Genomic DNA, 15,375 nt, shown 5'->3' on the forward strand with positions numbered 1-15,375 from the left:
CTGGTCTGAAGGGCTGAGCCCTCAGCAGTGACCAACAGCCCTGCGAGAGCCAGAGGCCTCTGCTGAATTCCTTCCCTGACACTTCTCCTCCTCAGGACTGTACAGCATCCACAAAAAACGTGTCTATGCAGCCCGGCTGATCACGCGCCAGAACCTGCAGAGCCCCAAGTCCAGGTAGGAAGTGCAGCTCTCCTGGGAGCTGGACAGCCTGGTGGTGCACCCAAGCACCCGTGCACGCAGTGCTGCTGACCTTGACCCCTGAACGCCCCATGGAATCCACCTCTGTGCAAACCCTGAGTAATGCTGGAAGCCACGTGAAGCCGGGGAGGGGTGTTCCCCGCCTCTGTGCCCGGCAAAATCTCTGCTGCTGCTGCCTCAATTAGCCCCGGGGGATGGGAAGCCAAAGAAACGATCAAATTGCTGAAACAAGAGGTTAAACTGGTTTTTTTTTCCCTTTTTGAAAAGCCCCCGAGGGTGAGTCAGCGGCGCGGGGGGCGGGGGGGAGGCGGGGGATGCAGCGTCCCCTCTCCCTGCTGTGACCTTGGGGACACGCTCAGGGGGCACCGCGGCTTGGCCGTGCCACCAGTGCCCAGCACGCCCAGCAGTTCTCGAGGCCAGAGCTCAGCGACTCCCCCAAAAACACGTCCTGCTTTCCCTCCTTTCCCTCCTTTCCCTGCAGCCGCCTGACTATCTTCCTGCGCCTGCACACCGAGGGGCACCAGGGGCTGCAGTACCTGCCCGGGGACCACCTGGGGGTGTTTCCAGGGAACCACGAGGACTTGGTCAACGCCCTGATCGACAGGCTTGAAGATGCCCCTCCGGCCAACCAGCTGGTGAAGGTGGAGCTGCTGGAGGAGAGGAGCACGGCTCTAGGTAACCAGGGCCACCTCCTGCACGGGGGGCCTCTCTCCTCCTCGCCCAGCTCCTGCAGCAGCTCCTCAGGGTGCTGGGTGGCCCCCAGGAGAAATCATTTCCCGTCTCGCTGTTGTGTTTTCCTGGACTGGGAGCACCTCCTTCAACCTTCCTCTGCCCAGAGCTGTGGCTCCTCTGCACTCGGGATGTAGAGAAAGGGTTTGAAGGGTGAGCAGGGCCCTGGGGAAGATATTTCCTTATTCCTTGGGAAAATTAAAGGTGTTTATATTTTCATAGAAAGAGCAGCGTCTAGGACTGGAAAGAAGAGTTAGGGGGTGTTGATGGACCATCCCAACCCTGTATTTCAGGGATAAGTCTGACACAGCCATGCACAGTGTAACCAGAGCTGGAACACAGTAATCCACTGTCTCAGAGCTGACATGGGGGGTGAAAGCAGAGATTTGCCCACCTTGGCTCTTGTGCTGATCCCGTGCTTGTGCTGCATTCCCTCCTGGCAGGTGTCATCAGCAACTGGACAGACGAGAACCGTGTCCCACCGTGCACCATCTTCCAGGCTTTTAAGTACTATTTGGACATCACCACCCCTCCCACGCCCCTGCTGCTGCAGCAGTTTGCTTTGTTGGCCACCAGTGAGACGGAGAAGAAACGTCTGCAGGTCCTCAGCAAGGTAAGGACCCCAAGCCCCATGTTCTCCAAGGCCCTGAGGGACAATCACAACCCCAGGGCGTTTTCATCCCACACTGTTTGGTGAGGCTGAGTCTCCACCCATGGCAGCAGGGCTCCTCCTGCCCTGCCTTCACTGCCACCCACATTTGTTAGGGACCTGGTGGGATATCAGTGGAGGCACCTGGCTTGGAAGAGGTGGATGCTGCAGCTCTCTCCTCCCTCTCTCCAGGGCCTGCAGGAGTACGAGGAGTGGAAGTGGTCCAAGAACCCCACCATCGTGGAGGTGCTGGAGGAGTTCCCCTCGGTGCAGATGCCCTCCACGCTGCTGCTCACACAGCTCCCCCTCCTCCAGCCACGCTACTACTCCATCAGCTCCTCCCCAGAGCTGTACCCGGGCGAGGTCCATCTCACCGTGGCCGTGGTCTCCTACCGCACCAGAGGTACCGGGCTGGGGGGAGCAGGGGCAGAGCAGCAGCACATGGAATCATAGAATCATAGAATCATAGAATCATAGAATCATAGAATCAGCTGGGTTGGAAGGGGCCTCCGAGATCATCCAGTCCAACCCTTGATCCAACCCCGCCGTGGTTCCCAGCCCATGGCACTGATGCCACATCCAGTCTTACCTTAAAAACCTCCAGGGACAGAGAATCCATCCCCTCCCTGGGCAGCCCATTCCAATGCCTGATTACCCTTTCTGTAAAAACTTTCTTCCTAATATCCAACCTAAACCTCCCCTGGCACAGCTGAAGACCCAGCCCTCTTGTCTTGCTGATGGTTGCCTGGGAGAAGAGACCAACCCCCCCCTGGCTCCCCCCTCCTGTCAGGGAGTTGCAGAGAGTGAGGAGGTCTCCCCTGAACCTCCTCTTCTCCAGGCTGAACAGCCCCAGCCCCCTCAGCCTCTCCTCACAGCACTTGTGCTCCAGTCCCTTCCCCAGCCTTGTTGCTCTTCTCTGGACCTGCTCCAGCCCCTCCATGTCCTTCCTGAGCTGAGGGCCCAGAGCTGGACACATGGGCAACAGCACAAAACCTTTGGCAGAGAGATGGTATTTAAAGCTTTTCTACCTGTTGGAGTGACCAGATTCCCTCAACCCATGGCATGGCTGTGCCATGTTATGGAGAACAACCGTCCATAAAACGGCAGCTTATTCCAGAGGTGCCGTGTCTGGGTGAGGTGCATAATCCAAGCTCTGTGTAGGGCCCTGTTTGCCCACCCCAAAGTCCACATTGCCCCTAGGAAAATTTCTGCACCTGCCCAAGCAGCCCTGGTGATGGTGTAGATGGGCAGGGCCCTGGTGCTCCTGCAGCCAGTGGGACACAGAGAAGACAGCAGGTGGGACACGGGGACATCCGTCTGGGGCTGCCACGGAGGGCTTGTGCCTGGGAGCACCACAGCACAATGCTGCTCCTGCCAAAAAGGACCAAAGAAGAGTCGGGTTCTTCCTAAATATTGTGGAGGCCCAACTCTCCCAGGTTCTGGGTGAACTTGGGCAGCTCCACGGAGGGATCTGAGTGCCAGTTCTACCAAGTTCTACAAGGGGAATGGGTGCAGAGACACTGACTGTCTCAGTGAGGTGCTCATGTGGGATGTAGCAGGGAGGGTTTTAGAAAAGAGGACAACTGGAGTTGTTGGCTGGTGCATCAGGTACAGACCTCCTTCCCTCCCCTCCCAGATGGAGAAGGGCCAATCCACCACGGAGTCTGCTCCTCTTGGCTCAATCGGATACAGCCCGATGAAGTGGTGCCCTGCTTTGTAAGGGGGTAAGTGTTCCACAAGGGGTGGGAAAGATTGGGTGAGCCCCCTTGCAGGATGGGATGTCTGCCCTCAGTTCTTCTCATGGTGGGAGAAAACAAGGCTGGATTTGTGAGCAAAAGCCCTCGGGTGCAGTTCTGCGCTAAATGTTGCTCTCTGGGATTTCACCTGGTTTTCTACCCCTCCCTGCCCAGGTGCTGTCTCAGCTGGCTGTGGGCAGAGATGAGGGAGGGAGCTTGGGTTTAACCGGTGTCTTTGGTGTGTGCAGTGCCCCCGGGTTCCACCTGCCCCAGGACCCCCAGGTGCCCTGCATCCTCATCGGCCCCGGCACCGGCATCGCCCCTTTCCGCAGCTTCTGGCAGCAGCGGCTTTTTGAGATCCAGCACAAAGGTGGGTCAACGCTTGTCCCTCCTGAACCTCATCTCAGGCACTGCTTGGGAACCCTGGGCTGGTGGCAGAGGGATGGAGGGGTCCAGTCTCCTGCCTGGGATGTCCCAGCGGATCTGCTGGCAGGTCTGGAGGGAGGTGGCTTCCAGAACCTGGGGATCGGTGATCCCTGGGTTACCTGCTTCCAATCCTCCCCAGGGCTGAAGCCTTGTCCCATGGTCCTGGTGTTTGGCTGCCGGCAGTCCAGGATCGACCACATCTACAAGGAGGAGACGCTCTTTGCCAAAGCCCAAGGTGTCTTCAGAGAGCTGTACACAGCCTACTCCCGGGAGCCAGACAAACCAAAGGTGTGTGGTGGGCACTGCTGCGGTGCTGCCGGGCAGCCCTGGGTGGCCCTGGCCAGCCAGCACATGGTGCAGGTGCCCGTCCCTTGGCACGGCCCCGGTAGCTCATGCCATGAGTGTGCAGGATCATCCCTTCCCAGTGCAGCCCCATTCCCAGGGCACGTCCCCATCCCTGCACCACCCCAGTGTGTGCCCACACTGCTCATGCTTTGCCCTGGGGGGCTGCAGCCATCCTCACTGGGTGGGAGCAGACGAGGGAGGGGAAAGGGCCATCTTCTCAAGCAGGTGGGCGAGGAGGGATGTCACCAGAGCCAGCGCAAAGCCTGCTCCGAATTCCCACAGGCACCTGAGCAGGCCTGGCCACGAAAGACATGGTGAAGGTGTGAACGTGCAAGGGCAGGACGATGCTCTGCCGCCTTCCCCATCTCTTTTCTGTCCCTGTGGGTGCTGCGAGGCTCGGGCTCGTTTCCCCAAAGAGGTGTCACCTTGCACTGCTGCCTCAAGGGCGGCTGGTGCACACAGAGCCGGCGGGTGGGTAGGGCTGAGAAACTGGAGTCAATCCCATCTCCCTCCTCCTCCTCCTCCCTCAGAAATACGTGCAGGACGTGTTGCAGGAGCAGCTGGCCCAGACGGTGTTCAGAGCGCTGAAGGAGCAGGGAGGCCACATCTACGTCTGCGGGGATGTCACCATGGCCGGGGACGTCCTCAAGACCGTCCAGCGCATCGTGAGGCAGCAGGGCCAGCTGTCGGTGGAGGAGGCGGGCGCCTTCATCAGCAAGCTGAGGGTGAGCGGTGTGTGCCCCCTGAGACCCCACATGGCCCCTGCCACGGGCAGTGCAGCTGCTGCCCGCTCCTGCCTGCTCCTGCCGCGCGGGCAGCGCGAGGTGACGGGCACTGGGAAGGGGGGTTGTGGTCCTGCCCCCGCTGCCGAGGGCTGGGAGAGGTCAGGAGGGTGATCTCCCAGAAGTTCGGGTGCACAGGGGAAGTCTCGTTGCTCTGCAGGAGCCCTGCAGCCCCCTCAGCCCACGCTGGGCTCCTGGGATGAGCTGCTGCTGTGCTGGGCACTGGGACAGAACCTGCTGGGCACCCTTGGTAGCCCAGGCAGGGATTGTTCACCTTGATCAGTCCCTCCTTCAAACAAGGATTGCTTTTAAGTCCCTCTATCACAGACCACTGTACTAAGTCCCTCCGTCCCACCCATCCAGCAGGGCAGTTTGTGGGGCCCCCTGTCCAAATCTCCCCATCTCTGTGGCTGGCAGGGTGATGTCCCTGGGCAAACACGTTGCCCAGAAGTTGCAGCTGGAGCCCAGACGAGCTCAGTTTGGGACACAGGCCCAGGGATGGATGCTCAGGAAGATAATCCAGCCTGATTCCTGTGGGATGACCCCTTCTGAACCACGTCCCCACACTCCACCCAGGAGCTGAGGGAGCCCAGAGTTGGTTGTACATGGGCTGGCTTTTGGCTGCTTGTCCCCCTGATGCCAGGCAGTCCCTGGGCTGCCAGCAGCTGAGGAGATCTAACACAGGGAGCAGCTCCTGGGCTGCCCCACACTGTGACCTTGGCAAGGTCACTTCCCCTCCCTGCTCACTCCTGCCCCTCTGCCCTGCCATCCCACCCCCTCCCGTGACAGACCCCAGGCCCTTCGCCGTGTGTGTGGCACCTCCCCGCCACACCAGAGCCTGCAACAACACCAACTGTTTGCAAATGCTCCTTCTTCCCCTCTGCCACCCTGTCCCTCAGGATGACAGCCGGTACCACGAGGATATTTTTGGAGTCACCCTGCGTACGTACGAAGTGACGAACCGCCTTAGATCCGAGTCCATCGCCTTCATCGAGGAGAGCAAAAAAGACACGGATGAGTGAGTTGACATGTTTGTTTTAACCCCTGCAGTGGCCTCCCAAGTGCGTGGGCTACAGGACTGGGAAGGGATGGGGAAGGAAGATTTAACTTCCTCAACCTCCCTGGTCCTGAGAAAGGCATGGATTTTGGCGCTCTGAAATAGGAGGCACCTGAAATAGGTGTCTCTGAAATAGTGTCTCTGAAATAGGGTCTCTGAAATAGGTGTCACCTCACTAGGACAAATCCCCCCCCCCCGGCTTCCTGGGTTACTGCACTGAGTGCTCAGACACCATCCTATCCAAAGGGAATTTCCAAGGAAAACAGCCCTGCCAGCTGCCTTCCTCCAGGCTGGAAAGAGCCGTGGGAAGGGGTGACTCCCCCCAGCTCCAGGGGGGCACCTGGCTGGCTCCAGGTGTCCATGCAGCAGCTGGGAGAGGTCTCCAGGATGCTCCATGCCCGGTTAGGAAAGATCTAGGGATTTTTTCTTCCTGCTATTGTAAAAACAACCAGAAGAAGTAAAAAGTCTTGACATTTTGCTGTGTTTGTTTCTGCTCTACCATGTCCTGCCATTTGCTCAGCTCTGTCGTGGTGGGATTTTCCCTGGCTGAGCAGAAGGATTATTTAGGATAAAGGATGGGCAGCTGGGTGGATCTTGCTCCTTGTGCTGGCCCTCAGTAGCCTGACCCAGAGCTTGGCTCTGGGTTTCCCAACATCCCTGAGGTTTGGTGGGAATTTTTCTCCCAAGGCATCACATGCTTTGGGGTCTGCACTGTACACAGAGCACCTGAGAGAGGGATAAAGGTTCCCTTCCTCACCCAGCTGCAAAGGGCTCTGTAAACCCCTGCCTGTGGCACATCCAGGTCGGGATGATCCCGTGCTCCTCACTGCTCCCCCTAAGGCTGGCCTTTCTCCCCTTTCCCTTGCAGGGTTTTCTGCTCCTAACCGGACCCTTCGCCCCAAGGGGATGCCAAACCAGTCCCAGCACCTGCTGCCCCCTCCAGCTGGAGGGCACTGGGTTTTGTATTTCACGGACACGGTGGCTCCTTTTCCACGGGGAACTGCCCATGGAAAGCGCTCTGTCTCTCGTCCTGTTGTTGTGTCCTGATGATGATGATGATGATTTTTATTTCCTTTTCTTCCTCTTTCTCTTGCTCTTGTCCTGTGGCCATTTCTTCCCCCCCCATCCCCCTTTCCCTTCCCCGGATTTCCCCACTGAAGTACGGTGGCTTTATAACCCGCAGTGGCTCTTTACAGATCTCCACATTTCCCCTCCTCCTCACGAGGGCATTTTGCAGCTGCATGAAATCACCACCTTCGTGATCACCCTCGTTTTTGGTGTTTTGGGGGAGAGCAGAGGTGGCAGGGGGTGGGCAATGGCTCGGTCCTGTTGCTTGACTAGAGCAGGGGGTCGTTCCCCCCAGGATCCCCCTTTCCCCAGCTCGGGGCTTGGCTGAATCCTCGTGTTTTCATGGCTTTCCTTTGGACTTGTACATATGCCCGAGGCTGGGGGCAGATGATGTGCAGTGCCCTCGTGCCTGTGAATGTTGTTCCCCCCCCAAGCAGCCTGGGTACAGATGTGTCTGTTTGTGTCAGGATTTATGTGTCATGATTTCTCCTAAATGGGCTCTGTGCTGTGTTTGCCCCTTTCTCTGCTCCCTGCTCCCTGTGAGCCTCTCCCTCTGCTCAGTCCCCACTTTTGCTGGCATGAAAGTCCTCCCCCAGAGGAGCAAGCACAGAACACGCAGGCTGATGTGCATGCTGAGGAAAAGCTCGTGGCAGTGACTGCTGCTGGCCCAGGCTGTTCTCCAGAGGGTTTCCCAGGAGATATGGGATCTGCAGCCATGATGCTGGTGGGAGAGATTGAGACTGGGCTGCATTCCAGAGCTTTTATGCTGTGAACCCTCTCCCAGGTGAGCCTGGAAAGCCATGAGGATGGGAGAGAAGCGTCTCCAACTCCAGCTGCAAGAGGCACCTCTTGTTACAAAGCTTATTGGGAAGGCAGCACATGGAGGGTTGTGGAGGCTCCAGGTCCTTGGTGAGGATGTGCCAACGGAGGAGTCTTGAAACCCCAGAGAGCATCAGCTCCACCTTAGCACAGTGCCATGGGCAGTTCTGGCACAGCAGACCCCAGCCACTTCCACAGCTTTGGGAGCAGAAAACGCCAGCGTGGAGCGACCTCCTGCCAAGAGAAATCCGTGTGGCATCCCTGTGGTGAACCAGCCCCCTCGGCGGGAGCACGAGCTGTCTCTACCAGGACATCTCCTGTGAGAAGGGAGGTGAGGTCAGCTGCAAAGGTGCTGTGTGATTCTGGGCTCTGATACCCTCACACCTCAGCCCTGCTGCAAAAACCTGGCCCCAAAAGCAAGCTGTTAACACGGAGAGGTATCAGTCCCTTTAACAGGGCAGAGCTGCCTGCGAGGTAGAGCACGTGCGACCTTGGGTGTCCTTCCTCCTCCTCTCTTCCGCGCCCTGAAGAAGGTTCATCCTCCCTCATTGCCAGGACAAGGACAGCAGGACGTGGCTGCAGCTCTGGCTGGAGGTAGGGAGAGGAGGTTGGCATTTGGAGGTGGCAGGTGCTGGTGCTTTCCCCCTGCCCCTGCTCTGCTGAGCTGTGCACTGAGGCTTGCACGGAGCGAAGCATCGCAACCGGCCACGGCAGAGGCTTTGTCCGGGAGCTGCACTGGTGAGCTCGCTTTCAGGGGGCTGAGATTGTCTGCCCTAAGCCAAAGTCAGAACAAAAAACAGCTGCAGGAGGTTTGCTGCTCTCCCAGCCCACGGAACAAGCCGTGCCGGCTCCCCAGCCTCGGGCTGTGCGGTTATTCCCACCCTCATCCAAGACCTCCTGCCCTCTCCTTCCTCTTGCCTGGCTGCATCTCCACGTGCCGTGACCATCTTCTGCAACTTCGACTCCCTGAATGCTTGAAGGAACTCCAGCCCAAAATCCGGGAGCGAAAAGCCTCCAGGCACCGGGAGGATTTGAGATCCAGGCCTCGTTTTTGCTGGTCCCAGTACGAAACGCGAAGGAATGCTGCCACAGTGTGGCCAGAGCCGAGCTCGCCGGGCTGGCAGGGCTGGCAGCAGGGCAGGGAGCCAGGGGCACAGCCAGCTTTGTGTCAGCCCCCCCGGGCACTTGGTGACCTGGGGGTGAGGGCAGGGCAGGGCAGGGCAAAGGGCAGCCCACGGTGCATCTCTGGGTTGTGCCCTAAAGCCAGGGCGGGCAGTGGGATGGGGATCCCTTTGCTGGGTCCCTCTGCTGCTGGGACGGGGGAGTTTGGGCAGAGGAACTGTTTGTGGGGACAGCTCCCAGGCCCCAGAGCCTGGTCCTGCCCCCCGACCCTATGGCTGCAGCTAAAGGAATAAAATCAAACTCATCGTCTTCTTTGGGGAAATTTGATTCTGGCTCTGGGCTTTGTGCTCTGGGCCTCCTTGGGTAGAAGGAGCATTACAGCCTGAGGAGGAGGGAGTGCCCAAAGGAATTCCCTCGTCTTCATCCTCTTTCCAGCTCTCCCTGTGTTGCTGGCAAGTAGTTTCCTCCTGTCCTGCCTTCTGCCTGCATGGCTGTAACATCTCCCCCCTGGAAATCGTATCGCTGCTGGGTGCTGTGTCTGAGCTGAACAGGCTTGCTTTTCCTGCACCCCAAAACTTGCCACCTCCATCACCCCCTTCCCACCTGAGCTGCCAGTGCAAACAGCAGGGAACTGTGTGCCTTGCCTTGCCTTCTGTGGGGTCTCCAAAGGGGTCTGTGCCAGGCAGATGGCAAAACCTTCCCACGTTCAACAGGCGTTGGATCTGTGAGTCCTTCAGAGCCCTTTGGAAGGGAATTAATAAACATATTTTAAGGCCATGCTCCCTGCCTGGCCCTGGAGGACAAACACCATCCCTGCCATGAAGGCCCATGGAGTTTATGTCCCCCAGGGCTCCTCTCTGCTCCCACTGAATAGGACCATTCAGTCCTCACAAGCCACACTGGGAATTTTGATTCCCTGTTTTCTGTCGAGTCAGTCTCAGACGTCTGAATTTCTCTCCTCCATCCCCTTTGCCTGCAGGGGCTTCGCACTCCCCTCGAGCTTCATTTTCTCCCACAGCACAGGGGGAAAGAAACTTGTGGCTCTGCTTTATTATTCCATAAATGTGGCTCTTCCACCAGTTGTCTAGACTCTGCTCATCTCCATGTGACATTTCTGACGTGTGGGTGTAGCCACAATGTCTCTGGCATGAATAAATGCAGAGGGTGAGGTGGGGTCTGCCACAGATGAGCTGCTCAGGGGTGTCACACGTGGAGGGCCTGTGCCCCTTGGGCGCTCAGCTCACAAATCTGTCACCTCCAGGTGCCTGCTGCCCATCCAAGCTCCTTCACAGCCCCCCAGGGCTCCAGTGGCAAGGGCACCTGATGGACACCCAGCCTGACCCAGTGTCCCAATCCCTCTCCTGGTGGATATCCACCACCACCCTCCCCCCCATTGGAGCAGCTCTGCTCCTTTTCACTCCCCAGGTACTGAAGAGACTCTTCTCTAAACAGGAGATTTGATTTGCAAGACACTATGAAGTGGTTTTTTTCTGCAAAGATTTTAATTCATGGGTCTTTCAATCGTCCACAGAAAGGTGTTATATGGACTTGAAAACTCCTGGGAAAAGGTTCTGTGTTTTCCCAGCCTGCTGTGTCCACTAGCAGGCAAAAATCAGTTGCTCCTTCAGCGCAAGGGTATCTGGTGCCTGTGCTGTTGATGAAATTCAAATGTTTCATCTGCCCAGAAGGACGGCCTGGGAGTTTGTTGTTCTTCTGTTTATGAGAGACAGCAGGAAAATAATGAGATGTCTGCCATCAGGAGTGGCCTCACAGAGATGTCACCTCCACAGCTGTGGCTGTGAAGGCCTGAGCTCGTCACACGTGAGGAACCGAGCCCGTCACACTGGCCAGAGGAATGGCTCTGACTTTGGGCTGTCCTCGCTCCCTGTCCCCTCCCGCGCCTCTGTGTCCCCGGGGGTGAGCAGGGCACTGTCCACACCCCGAGTCACCGTGTCTGTGCACGACCAGCGACCCTCCCGTTGTGTCCTGAGTGAGGAGGAGCACAGCTGCTGCAGGGGAGGAGATGGGAAGAGCCAGGGGCTGCACGAGCCCGTGTCCAGCCTGTCACTGCTCCCGCGGTCCCTTTGCTGTCAGCGTGCGACGCCTCCCACCCCATCCCGGCTGCAACCAGGCTCCCTCTGCCACTTCCCTCTGGAGATCCCGCCCTTCTCCTCCTCAGCCCTGCCTGCCCAGCCAAAAGGTGCAGCCAGCTGCTGGGCGAGGGCAGCTCCTGGGAACGGACACGGACTTACAGTGCCTTGTGCTGGGAAGAGCCTGTTCCTGCGGGGCCGCCCTCCTGCTCCCGCCCTCCGACTTCGTTTGACAAGGGAAATTCCCGGTGGGCAAATTCCCGCTGGGATCACAGGGAGCAAACCTGCAGCCCTGCTCAGCTGCTCTCTGCAGCTCCTCTCGCAGGGCTGGGGAGGTGTGGGTGCAGACTGAGCACCACCTGTGAGCACCACGGGGCTGTGAACACCTTGACCCCGGTTTGGTCAAGCTGGTGGTGGGGGAGAGGGTGTGTCTGTGTTTGAAGCTTCGTGGACTTGCACCAAGCCCAAGCCAAAGCTGCTGCCGCCTGACATATGACCACTGAAGCCACTACATCGCCCTCCGGGGGCTCCCACCGTTTTTTGGAAGGATAATTTTATGCTCAAAATTAAATTTTGTTCCTTCTTTCACCGGGGACCAGTTCCCAGCTTCAGAATTGCTTCAGATAACTTTGCAATTGCGTTGATAGTTCCAGAGGGGAGCACAGTCCCTTTACAGAACAGATGGAGGCACATTTTCAGGACCATTCAACTTCACTGTAACTCTCTTTGTTATAACAATTTCTTCTGCTGTAACAGGAAGAGCAAAATTGGGCCAGTGCTCTTAAAAAACGTATTCCTGAAACTTGGACAAAATCAGTGTAGGATCCACGTCCTCCCAGGTCCAAAATGCCTTCCACACCCACTGGCTTCAGTGGCCCTGGGGATTTGGGCAGCTTGCAGGGTCAGGCTTGCACAGCAGCAGCAGCAGCAGTTTTATGATGGCAATATTTTTGCTGTGTCAATCTGCACTTGCACGTGCCTGCAATGCATGGCTCCGGCAATCCATCCGAAATCTACCCTCCGAGGGAGATCTGAGCTCCAGCTTCTTCCATATGGCCCTGCCTGTCTTATAGGGAATCAGGGGAGTGGGGGAAGGCTGAAGAGGGGGCTGCTTTAAAGCACTCGGTTCCAGAAGTAAAACAGAGCTTAGGAGGGGTCAAAACCGGCTTGAATTTAGCACAGGTAACTCCTGAAATATTCAGGCATTGTGATGAGATCCACCTTTTCCCTGCTGTGCCCAGAATGAAGTAGAGTGGAAACTCTTGGCCTCCACCCCTACAGATGTTTGGCTGTGATGGAATTTTGAGCCACTGAATCACAGGGGAAAAAAAAAAAACAACAAACCCAAACAGATTGTGAGTTCATGGCTGAGCAGTGGCAGCTTGTTTAGCAGTGAGAGAGTCTCACTGCTGCTCTCCTGCCTTATTCACGTCCTACCTGGCCAGATTTTGGGGAGGGAGCAGGGAGGAAGCACCTCGAAGTGAGAAAGTCAGACCTGTGAGCCTTGCCCTGAGAATCCCTGGTTTAGCAGGGCTGTGGAAAAGCAGGAACACGCTGCTGGGCTGTGGCTCAGCTCCTGTGCACAGGTCTCTGCAGGGCTGGTGCAGAAACCCGCGAGGGAAAAACACTGGGCAAAATATTTTTCTTCCAGGGGCATCCCTAATACTTCGAAAACTGAAAGACTGAACGCCGAAACAGTTGATCTGAAAGAGCTTGTTGCTTTGTTTTCACGTGTTGGTTCTGGGTGGGGGAAGCAAGCAGAAAGCAAGCAGACAGTCTATCAGCTTGTTTCGGATTAAATCAAATGTTTTGCTCCTACACTAATTGCTAAGGGAGATTTCAGAATTTTCCAAGGGCAACAAAACGGCCTTAATCTTCTGAGACGTTAATGCTACTTGCTTCTGAGCCTGCTTTTTTATTTTCCTCTCTGTGTGATCGTGGCATGGAATCATGTCTGAACAAAATACACTTTACAGCAGCCGAGAAACAGAAATAGAAGACGGTGTTTCAGAATCTCCAGCGTTGAAACGATGGCTTTGAAGCCAGTGAGATTCAATGCAAAATCCCTGCTTTGCTAGAGTTCTGCAAAATAGGCAAATCCCCACAATTCCCAAGGTTGAATCCCCATGCTCTGCTGCCTTGAGATGCCTTTAAAAACCCTGGGCTCTGTGTGCTGTAAGGAGCTTGTGAGTGGTCTGCAGCTTTTCCAGAGTGCACACAATTCCCCAGGCAGTGAGAGTGAGCAGTGAGATGACTTTCAGCCAGGACTCATTGCTTTTTAGATTGCATGTAGTTAGAAACATGAGTTCTGCCAGCTGCCCAGGGAATTCGATGTTCAGTGCCAATTAATTTCTGTAATAGGAGCGGGGGGTTTATTCCCTTGGCTCCCTTAGGCACCTTTGAAAGGCCTAAGACTCAAAGGTTGGTTTGGATCCTTTGATTTCCTGGTGGCCTTCTCCCGAAGAGCGGCGGTGCCACGACGAGGACGGGGACTGCTCTGGGAAGGGTGGCGGCTTCGGGGCAGGCGACTTCCAAAATTTCTGTTGCAGAGGTTTTCTAAACTCCTCAGATATGGGTAAATTCTGCTGGGCTGGATGAGACTGCAACCCCTGGCTGCTCTCTGGTCCTCCCGCTCCCTCCTCCCTCCCCTCAGCACCTCCTCATGTCACTGTGCCTTCGTTCGGTTTATGGAACGATGCCACGATTTAAGACTGGCACGTCGTCTTTCCTCTCACTTTGCATCCCATACGACAGGTTACGTGGGGAGGGGAGGGGGCAGCTTATTCTGCAGCTTTTTGTGTGGTGCCAAGGTGGGTTTCCCCCGAGGAGCGAGGGGGTGGGGGCGGTGGGAGCGGGCTGAGCCGCCTTGTGTTTGGTCATAGCAGTGCTTTAAGCGTGGTCAGAAACGTGGTCTTCCCCTACCTCTGAGCTCTCAATGCTGCTAAAATCTCTGCCATTCGTCCAATGTACTCCAGCCCCTCTCTCGGACTGACTCTGCCTCTGTTTGCAAGATATCCACATTGTTCTGAAGCATGCACCTCTTTCTGTATAGTTCCAATCTTCTGATTTTATGGAATACTTATGCCTGTTTGCATTACAGTCCAAATAAAAAAGTGAACTAAAACCTAACAGACCTCGTTCTTCTCTTATCTCTGGGTTTTTAGCACGGAAAGGCCTCTGCTGATCCCTTGGCCTTGCTCTGCTCTGCCACCTGTAATGCCAGAGCACTATAAATAGCTCGGTGGCGTCAATCAGCGATACCTGCTTACCTGCCAGACACAAACACCTCCTTGGAAGGCTGCTTGAGTCACAGCACTCCATGTTTCACATCATTTAGACCATGTCCTCGGGGAAAATGTCACAGGCAAGCACGGAGGGCTCTTTGTGTGCAATCCAGAGCAGTTTTGGTGCTGGAGCCTCTGGAATGCAGCAGCGCTCCAGGCAGCACTGGAGAGACCTGGGAATGGCAGGATGTGAATGAGGAAGTATGGACATGGCTTTTCCCATGGGAAGGCAGTGTGCACTTCCAAGGGGGAACCTTCCAGTGCTGGAAGGGGGCTTATAAAAAATAGGGAGAGCGATTTTTTACATGGGCAGACGGTAATAGGGCAAGGGGGAACGGCTTCCCACTGCCAGAGGGCAGGGTTAGATGGGATATTGGGAAGGAATCCTTCCCTGTGTCACCTCAGGGGTCAGTGCAGACACTCAGGTGGTGTCACCTCAGGTGTCAGTGGAGACACAGAGGTGGCATTACCTGAAGTGTTAGTGCAGACACTTGAGATGACATTACCTCAGGTACTGCTGCAGATACTGAAGTGGCATCACCTCAGGGGGCAGTGCAGACACGGAGGTGGTCTGACCTCAGCTATCAGTGCAGATATGGTGGCAGCATCACCTCAGGTGTCACTGCAGACATGGAGGTGACAATATCTCAGGTGTCATTGCAGACATGGAGGTGACAATATCTCAGGTGTCATTGCAGACGTGGAGGTGACGATATCTCAGGGGTCATTGCAGACGTGGAGGTGACGATATCTCAGGGGTCAGTGCAGACGTGGAGGTGACGATATCTCAGGGGTCAGTGCAGACGTGGAGGTGACGATATCTCAGGGGTCAGTGCACACATGGAGGTTACAATATCTCAGGTGTCATTGCAGACATGGAGGTTACAATATCTCAGGGGTCAGTGCAGACGTGGAGGTGACGATATCTCAGGGGTCAGTGCACACATGGTGTGACCTCACGTGCCACCACACACAGGGCAGCAGAATGCCCTCAGCCAAGGCCTCCTCTCTGTCCCCCCCTGAGTGTCTGTGGCACTTGTCAGGACCCCAGGCTGGTCCAGGCTGGAAGG

General features: G+C 56.4%; 1 protein-coding gene and 1 long non-coding RNA gene across 7 annotated transcripts in view; one reads left to right on the top strand and one right to left on the bottom strand.

The window, feature by feature from the left end:
* The window catches only part of NOS1 (nitric oxide synthase 1), an 84,922-nt gene extending 70,772 nt beyond the window's left edge, over window positions 1-14,150 (top strand). For 5 of the 6 annotated variants that reach the window (XM_064674650.1, XM_064674649.1, XM_064674648.1 and 2 more), the window contains exons 20-29: window positions 96-174; window positions 680-873; window positions 1,371-1,540; window positions 1,769-1,979; window positions 3,213-3,300; window positions 3,561-3,682; window positions 3,878-4,026; window positions 4,614-4,808; window positions 5,765-5,883; window positions 6,791-14,150. In XM_064674650.1, the coding sequence (XP_064530720.1) occupies window positions 96-174; window positions 680-873; window positions 1,371-1,540; window positions 1,769-1,979; window positions 3,213-3,300; window positions 3,561-3,682; window positions 3,878-4,026; window positions 4,614-4,808; window positions 5,765-5,883; window positions 6,791-6,806 (1,343 nt within the window). In that variant the 3' untranslated portion in view covers window positions 6,807-14,150. Of the gene's footprint in view, window positions 1-95; window positions 175-679; window positions 874-1,370; window positions 1,541-1,768; window positions 1,980-3,212; window positions 3,301-3,560; window positions 3,683-3,877; window positions 4,027-4,613; window positions 4,809-5,764; window positions 5,888-6,790 lie in introns of those variants that run through there. The other variant, XM_064674653.1, reaches the window with a different exon arrangement.
* LOC135423930 (uncharacterized) lies at window positions 418-1,380 on the bottom strand. Its single transcript, XR_010435016.1, has 2 exons — window positions 1,322-1,380; window positions 418-1,047 (listed from the first exon to the last, which is right to left on the bottom strand). It is a non-coding gene; the product is annotated as an uncharacterized LOC135423930 (long non-coding RNA).
* Window positions 14,151-15,375: the final 1,225 nt, after the last annotated feature.

Source organism: Pseudopipra pipra, chromosome 18 (genome assembly GCF_036250125.1).
Source record: "Pseudopipra pipra isolate bDixPip1 chromosome 18, bDixPip1.hap1, whole genome shotgun sequence".
Classification (NCBI taxonomy): Eukaryota; Metazoa; Chordata; class Aves; order Passeriformes; family Pipridae; genus Pseudopipra; species Pseudopipra pipra.